At 37.8% G+C, this 9,064-nt stretch overlaps 1 protein-coding gene across 2 annotated transcripts in view; it reads right to left on the minus strand.

Moving 5' to 3' along the window:
• The window catches only part of Scn9a (sodium voltage-gated channel alpha subunit 9), a 152,273-nt gene that overhangs the window by 83,124 nt on the left and 60,085 nt on the right, over window positions 1–9,064 (minus strand). The window contains exons 2-7 of one of the 2 annotated variants that reach the window (XM_021180644.2): window positions 6,359–6,666; window positions 4,491–4,609; window positions 4,102–4,191; window positions 3,455–3,583; window positions 1,693–1,784; window positions 702–914 (exon numbers count right to left, since the gene is read on the minus strand). In XM_021180644.2, coding sequence (XP_021036303.1) covers window positions 702–914; window positions 1,693–1,784; window positions 3,455–3,583; window positions 4,102–4,191; window positions 4,491–4,609; window positions 6,359–6,616 — 901 coding nt within the window. In that variant the 5' untranslated portion in view covers window positions 6,617–6,666. Of the gene's footprint in view, window positions 1–701; window positions 915–1,692; window positions 1,785–1,896; window positions 1,989–3,454; window positions 3,584–4,101; window positions 4,192–4,490; window positions 4,610–6,358; window positions 6,667–9,064 lie in introns of both variants that reach the window. The other variant, XM_021180636.2, reaches the window with a different exon arrangement.

A 9,064-nucleotide genomic window follows, 5' to 3' on the forward strand; every position in this document is an offset into this window, starting at 1 on the left:
ATGTCTAGCATATGCTTGTGTACCCAGCAGGCTTCTGAGGTTATGTGCAGATCATATTCTTGTACTAATGGGGATATTCCACTGAATCAGTCTTTTCTGATTCCATCAATCAGAAATGGGAATACTATCAGGAATCATTATGAAGCCTATCAAATTTACCATTATGTATAAGAATGGTGTTGATAAAACTAAATTGTTTTGTCTTATAGGAAAACCTACATAAACATTACCAATAGGCAAATATCTTAATAGTGATAGTTTTGTCATTGTTATCATAATTAATTTAGCTATAATATATTATAGTTTTAATTTGTAGATGCAAAATAGAATTACATTGTATATCACATTATATAAGCATTCTTAGTGTTTTTATATAAATAAAACTATAGAACAAAAATCCATATTACATACTTAAATGAAGTAATTAATGTGAATTATTATTTGTCCCTAGCAACTTGTATCTTTATCTTGTAGAAATTTGTTGTTATGGAACTAACCTAGGTTCCTACAGACTGAATCACTAGATAGCTAGGAAAAAGAAAGACTTATAAAATCACTTGTACAAAAATCACACACTGACAAGTTTCTGTTGTATATTTGAATAGTTTCAAAATAATTAAAATTCAATCATACATGGATTATTAGAAGAGAGTCACACTTATGTTATTTCTAGTAGATAGAAAATTTAGGGACATTCCTACTTTTCAATTCTTCTTCACTCTCAGCGGTACTCATGATGCTTTCTAATGTTTCGTTCTGCTCAAGGTCCTTCCGGAAGCATTTATGCTTCAAGTTGCCCATAAACAGTTGTAGTCCAATTAGTGCGAACACACTGAGACAGAACACAGTGAGGATCATGACGTCAGAGAGCTTCTTCACTGATTGGATCAGGGCCCCCACGATGGTTTTTAGTCCTTAAAATGTAGGGGGAAAAAAGAGGCATTTATAATGACATAAAGGCTCTCAGTGGGAAACAAGTCAAAACACAAGCCTAACTAGGAATGCATGCATTATGTCAAGTCAATGACCTTAAATAACTGAACCCAGAGAAGTCCCCAGGTCCCAGGAGGTACAGATCTGTACAACTTGTTCTTATGAAGTACAACAAGTGGTTAAAACTAGTAAAATATTTCCAAGAAATTGTCAGGTTCAATTGGTAAGTAAGGTGGATGCTGAAACCATACCCACACTCACTTACAAATATAATCAATCATTTTGTAACTGCTAATTCAGTAAATGATGGTCAAACAACCCACCTCTACATAATGGAACTAAAGAAGAAACTAATTGTAGCACATAGTGATGACATATACTGAACCACTTTTCAAGTAAGAAACAGCTTGATAAACCGTCCAAGTAAGAAACAGAAGTCAGTAAAACAATGTCATGCAATGCCTACATGCAGATATTTCCTATTGTCTTAATGGCATGATGTGCTGATTAGTTGAAATTTTCCTTCCTGAAAAGGTAGAAAACCAATCCTTTGGCAAGAGGAAAAATTTCAAGTGGAGATGTGAACCAAGTGGTCATCTTCCTTCTCCAAGGCCCATGCAACTGATTAAACCCAATGGCTGACTTTTTAAATAAAAATTGCAATGAAAGCAGAAGGAATGCAGTTTGGCTCGAATTATGGAAGAAAATGCTTTTCTCCAAACAGTCAAAGCCAGCCCTTGTGTTTAACCCCACTCTCACCTGGAATGACTGATATTGTTTTCAATGCTCGGAGAACTCTGAATGTTCTCAACGCTGAGACATTGCCCAGGTCCACAAACTCTGTCACATATCTGCAATAGGGGAGTTTATACACAGACACAGTGACAACACACACACAGACAAAGAAAACTCCCAAACAGCTGGAGTTGAGCAGTCTAAAGCTCCACACCAATCACTTCTTACCTGGGATTACAGAAATAGTTTTCAAAGCTCTCAAGACTCTGAAAGTTCGAAGAGCTGAAACATTGCCTAGGTTTACAAATTCTGTTAAATACCTGTAGGATTAAATCAGAGTTATTCAGAATCTAGGCAGAGTGTATAATACTTACCGTCCTGTTAGTCAAAGTATTTTCTATATGTAGCTTGGCAACTCTTTTTCTTTCCTAATCTAACCTAATGCATATGATTTGAATCATTTCATATTTGATTGTATTTTAATGTGATTCATAGACTTAATAGTCAAGTAATTAAATGATTAATATAATAATATAGAGTTTTAATCCTCTATAAAAATTGAGAGCAGTATACTAAGTAAAAGAATTCAAATTCAGCAAATTTCACTCAGATAAAATGACCAGCAAAAGCAATATAGTGTTTTAAAAGAGTCTGTGCATAGAGGGAGTGAAGGTACCTACTAATCAGTGGAGGGTTTCTTCTTGGAGTGAGTAAAATATTCTCAATTTAGACAGTATTGATGCCCATAAAATTTGTGAATATCCTAGAAAGCACTGAGTTGCATAGTTCAAAGAGAAGAGCTTCGTGATGCATGCATAATAATAGAGAATGGAGAACCATGAGAAGGGTATCCATATTGTCATTTTCTTATCCACACGAGAAAATGGAGCTAAGGTATACTCTATTGGAGGGAACCTGAGAAGTATGGAGTTGGGGAGGAATGAGGGAAACAGACTAGAAATCTCAGACCCTTATGAATTGGCTGAATGTCTCAGATACCCTTATAATTCAAGATAATAGAGGAAATTATTTAGGTTTGGGACTTAAAGGTTTATGACTAGTACATTTGCAAAAAGATAGGAATAACATAAAATTATACAGAAAGCCAACTGTGGTGCTCTTGCAGTAGCTGTACAATATGTGGTAGGAGCAATGTGTGGTGACAGCTCAGTTAGGAGTATTTGACTTTTCATTTTAATATACTTACTAGCTCATAAACACATACACTATGCTTAGAATTAGAGGCCTTAGTCATTAAGGAGCGTTGTGAGAGCTTCTGACATACTTTTAGTTTAACAATAAAGTCTTTTTTTTTTGTTGTTTTTTTGGTTTTTGTTTTTTGGTTTTTCAAGACACGTTTTTTCTGTGTAGCCCTAGCTGTCCTAGAATTCACTCTGTAGACCAGGCTGACCTTGAACTCAGAAATCTACCTGAGTAGATTAAGTACTTCCAAGTACTGGGATTAAAGGTGTGCACCACCAGTGCCCTGCTTAAAATAAAGTCTTAAGAAAAATGTGTATCCAAGTAACACTGTTTATGTACATGTATAACACATGTCCACTCAGGTACATCAGGAGACAAGATAATCCTTATGCAAAACTTGTTTTGAATGGAAAACACTTCCTAGAAATATATGACTGCAAATAGGTAGTCTTTTTGCAATTCTATTTACCTTTAAAGATAGCCATTTCATGTAAGAAAAATCAGCCTCCAAAAATTGATTTACCAGAATATTATTCTGAGACATTCAAAAATTTCCCAGGTCAAAAAAATTGAGAGTACTTACGCAAAAACAATGACAACAAAGTCCAGCCAGTTCCAAGGGTCACGGAGGAAGGTGAATTCGCCCACGCAAAAGCCTCTTGCAAGGATTTTTATGAGTGATTCAAAAGTATATATCCCAGTAAAAGTGTACCTGAGGGAGAGAATACGTTGAAATATTAGGTGTGAAATGAATAATTTCTCATTACAATCTTTACAGTTTATTAACACCGATTAATCACAGGAAGGCATCTCTTGGAGGTTGCTGTTAGCATATGGATCATTCCACCACATAAAGTACATTGCACAAGGGATGATTTCCAGGAGCTCTTAAAACATCTTTCTCAGCTACATATAGGTATTAGATCCGTCCAGAGAATCCCAATAGAGATTGGAAGAACAACATAGCCTCTTACATGAGATGCACATCATATTTATGAACGGGAAAGGGATATGATAAGCTTACTCTTTCAGAAACACTGTAGCATCTAATGATTCAAACCCTATTCCCGGTGAGTTAACATGGAGGAGAGAGAACTGGAAAGAAAATTGCATGCAGGAGAAAATAAAATACATTATATTATAGACTCAACTTCTAAACTTCTGGAAGGAGAAAGAAAGCTTGAAAATTACCATTTAACCTCAGTTTCATAGACACTAATGAGCACTTACTCTACATTTTTGGTCCAATCTGGAGGGTTGCTCATGGTCATGAATATGCAGTTTGTCAGAATTGTGCACATGATTAGCATGCTGAATAAGGTAGCTTCCAGTCAAGGAATATGGGACACCACAAAAGAGGAGCTGATGATGACATTGGTTGAAATGCAAACAACTTTTCTTTAGAAAATAATCAAAACGGATGAATAGTTACCCTACTGAATAAAATTATCATACTCTAAAATTCTAATAAGACCATCCTCTCATTCTCTTATGAGACTAAGTTATATTGGAATCTATAAAAATTTTTCAAGGTGCAGAAGAGCCTATATGTAGGTCTGAATACAGGAGCAAACCCAACATCTTAATGTACTGCTTAAGGTAAGCTTTGGAAAGGATATGAGTGCACTAAAATCTTAATAGATATTCTTCTCAGAGGACTGAAGGGAGACAGCATGTATAAAGCAGGGGTGGCGTTGAAACGGAAGATTGTTTTCCCTTTGTTCAATACTATAAAAGTCTGAGGAGGAAAAAGAGACAGGATGAAGCTGAACTCCCAACACTTTAATCCATCACATTGTTATGAGCAGTTTATACCTCCATGGGGTAGTGCAGGGCTGAAGAAATGCTGCCCTGGGGATTTACAAGGACTTCCCACGTGTGGAAGCATCTGTGAGTCACTGGTCAGTGAACTCCTAGGTTGTTTGTTTTCAATAAGAACTGAGCTGCATACAAGTATATAGTCGTTCTATACAGGTCCACTCTTTAGACGTTGTGACAGGACATTGTAATCTACAGAGTTCATGCTAAACAACTTCAAAATAAAGTTACCCCCAAAAGTTTTATGATGTAAGCATGTTTGTGATGATGTGTTGGACAACCCTCTTAGCTCTCCTCAGCCACATTCAGCCCAGGGAGAGTGAGATGGACAGATGAACAGGTCCAGGGAGCTCCCAAAACATTACATGATTTCTTCAATAATTATAGTCAACTTGCCATTTAGTTTTTAAATGTAACTTTTCTTTCTTTTCTTACATAGATTTTAACAATGGGTAGACACAATCTATCTCAGTTTTTTAACCACAATACCTTGAGCGTTTTAAAACATTCTGAGAATTGTCATTAAACTTTTCCCATAATTTTAAGTCATGTCAGAGCTCAAAGTATCCTTTCTTTCCTTGGGGTGTGTGTGTGTGTGTGTGTGTACCTGCATGCAGTTGCCTAATGGGTTCTGATGTATATGCGAGAGTGTGCATGTACACATGAAAGGCCAAAGGACAACTTCTTCAACTCTCAGGTGTAATTGACCTAGTTTTTATGTGACAATGCCTCTCACTGGCCTATAACTCTCAGGTTCTGCACACAGAAGGCATGATGCTTGTGTCATCTTGTGTGAGCTCTTTTTCTCTTGTCTTGTTTACATTTTATATAAGTGTAAAAAAGCTTACTACAAGAAATTTTTTTCACCAACTTGGTGGGGGAGGGGGGTGAGTTCATGAGTCTGTGTTTTTACTTATGTGGGATATCTATTTTTTCAGTTATATATTATCTCAATAAACTGGGTTTTCTACAAACACATGGTGAGGAATTGTGTCATAAAATGCAAAGAAGGGGGATCAAAACTAACATGAAACCTACTACACTATTACATAGCTTTAGCAAGATCAAGTTGCATTACATATGAAATTTAAAAAATTAAAGGATGATGTTTGTGTTTTAAAATATTTTTTCTTTTATTGAAAATAGATTTTCCTTTACATAATATATCATATTTACAGTTGCTCTGCTTTCTTGAACCTCCAGTTCCTTGTGACCTCCCTGCTCAACGTATTACCACGAGTAGCTGCCAAGAGTGCTCAGCAGGTAGAGCCATTCTCTACTAAGCCTGATGATAACTTGAATTTGTTCCCTAGGCCTCACATAGTGGAACCAGAGAAATGATTTCTACCAGGTGTCACATGACTTCACCTACATACCCTACACATTAAACAAGTGTAACATAGCTGTGACTATAAAACTACCAGAAAGGGTTCACCATGCCATCCCTAAAACTGGAGACTTTCTGTTGAATATGTTGAATAATTAGTCAATTCAAATAAGCATGCCAATATCACTACCAGTTTTAACAAATTACTAGTAAAAGGACATATTCTCGGAATCCTTATGTGTATTTAATATAACGCTCACTACATGAGGTCATTAATTTCCATGTATCTTTTGTATGGATTGAAATCAAGAGAACTCCGCCAATGAAGTCTCAATTACTTACTTTTTTGTCTGCATAGTATGGGTCCAGGTCCTCCAGGGGCTCTGACACCATTCCCGGGGGAATGTCTCCGTAGATGAAGGGTAGCTGTTTACCTGCTTCCAAGTCACTACTGGGCTTGGGACCTTCTTCCTCATCATCTTTCTTTTCATCTTTGTGAACCTTGGCTTTTTCTTCAGAAATGCGTTGTTCAATGAGGGCAAGGGACTGTTTTGTGAAGTGAACGAAGCTCTGAGGTCCTGGCGGAGGCAGCATCGCCATCTTCTCATCCTGTAGGTTTTATTTCCCCTTCGGATCCTTACCAAAGAGGCCTGTGTGAAAAGACAGAAAGGAAAACGTAACTACATGGTTTCTACCTGACACAATTTAAAAACTGGTGAGAAAAATATCCAGTCTTGGGGTGCACTCGGTGGCTGTGATTGATATTGATTACCAATGTGACCTACAACCCCTAGGAGAAAAGACTCTACACTCAACTCTGAGGTATTGCCTACATTGGATTAGCCTATGGATATGACAGTGAAGGAATATCTAGATTAAATGAACCAAATCAGGAATACTTTCCTTGAATGTAGGGAGTAACATTTCATAGCCTGGAATCCAGGATAGCATCAAAAGAAGAAAGTCCTATGGACTCAGGCATTAACCATCCTGTGCTTTCTGAGTATGGACACAATGTGCCCAATGACCTCAAGGTCATGTTGCCATGCCTTTACTGGCATGGTAGATCGTACCCTTGAATAGTGGGCCAAAATATACCCTCTTTTCCTTAATCTTGCTTCTGGTTTTATATTTGTTACAGCAAAAAGAAAGCAACGATGCGATGCCTTCATAGAGTACTTTCCTTTCATGAGCAAGGGTTTTCACTCTGACTTGCAAATCTAAAGAAACAAATAAACCAACAACCAAACAGCAGATAGGCATAGAAGAGGTAATGTGTATACAAACTCATAACAAAGTATGATGTATCCACTGCTGGCCAAGTAGTATGTGTTACTTTGTTAAAATATTTAAATCTAATGCAAACAGCTCTAAAGTGAAATAAAGAGACAGTTTCCTGAGGAAACATTTTAATTCAATTTTACTTTTCATCCATTTGTTTACACACACACACACACACACACACACACACACACACACACACACAGAGTTTCTGACCTTTGGTCAAACTTTTTTAAAAAGAAAACAAGCTTTTGCTCTGGCACACTGTTATTGGTGTTTGTGACTGCTACCAGACAACATATCTGTATTTTAAGGTGAAAAGTGAAATGTTTGGAAATGTTCAGTTGAGCCATGGATATGCTTTCCTCAGGACCTTAATGGTAATGTGAACATTAGATTATTTTATCCATGCTAACAATCAGAAGACTTCTTATTGTGCTCAGCATGTTGGCCAATCACTACTTATGCCAGAATTCCAGAGGGTAGGGCAAAAAAATCTTGAGTTCAAGATGAGCCTGGACTATATTGCAAATTCTGTCTTAAAAAATTAAACAAGCAACTTGACCAACTGTATACTGAGAGACGTCATCACATGCAGAAGAAGGGTAAATTAAGAAGAGTTGCCATGTTCCGCTCTTCCCCCACCCCCAGCACCATAAAGCACTATGTAAACGGCATGTCAATTATAGTAGTCACAATGTAAATGCATAAAAATATTGTTGAGCAGGGCAGTGGTGGCGCACGTCTTTAATCCCAGCACTTGGGAGGCAGAAGCAGGCAGATTTCTGAGTTCCAGGCCAGCCTGGTCTAAAGAATGAGTTCCAGGACAGCCAGGGCTACTCAGAGAAACCCTGTCTTTATTGTTGAAAATGTTTTTTACCAGGATCTCTCCCATTCCCATTCCCATTCCCATGGCAAAACCAATAAGCTTCAATTAGGGCAACATAGATTACTTTTCTCCTCGGGTACCCAGGCATATTGCAAGTGAACTGGCTGTGAAGCAGGGCCCTAAGGAATCTTCAACATGCACAGAGCTATCAAAGATGGGGCATGGCTCATATGTTACATCAGCTGCTTCCAGTGTCTCTCACTCAGTTGGATGAATAAATAAGCCCATGTAGAAATTGTAGGTTTCATCAGAAATGTTGAAAGGCAATACAAGAATTTTGAATGTCATTTGTTTTAGGATTTGTAGAACAAATCCAGCTTTTGTGAGGAATGCTTTTTATGGTTTCTGACATCATGGCACATGTCTTCTCATTAGCTTTCTAAACTGCTAGTTCATCCTTACTTACAGGAAGTGTCTCACCAAACACTAAATCTGCACATTTCTTTATATCTGATATCTATAGCTGTCACAATCAACAGTAAATTAGCTGTGTGTTCAACACACTTATGTGTGAAAAGGCATACTATCCAATTCAAAGGCAGACTTCACTGTGGCCTCCCTTCCCCCAGCCTGGAACCTGCTTGCTCAAGAGTGGAGCTACCTGCTCATTCGTCCTGCCACGCCTACTGCTGGACCCTGCCTTTGCTGCCTGGAGGCACACACATGTTCGTCCTGCTACTGGACCCTGAGTTACTTGGCGGGAAATCGGGTTCCCTCCCCCTTCCTTTATAACTGAGTGTCTGGAAATAGTAAAATTGAGCTTTGATCAGAATCTTGTCTTAGCTCCATTCTTTCTTCCGCCCCGTCTAGATTCCTCTCTTTTCAGCTCGAACTGCCATTCTCAGTTGAACCGTTCGTGTTGTGGACTGCAGGCAGGC

Source organism: Mus caroli, chromosome 2 (genome assembly GCF_900094665.2).
Source record: "Mus caroli chromosome 2, CAROLI_EIJ_v1.1, whole genome shotgun sequence".
In the NCBI taxonomy this organism is placed as follows: Eukaryota; Metazoa; Chordata; class Mammalia; order Rodentia; family Muridae; genus Mus; species Mus caroli.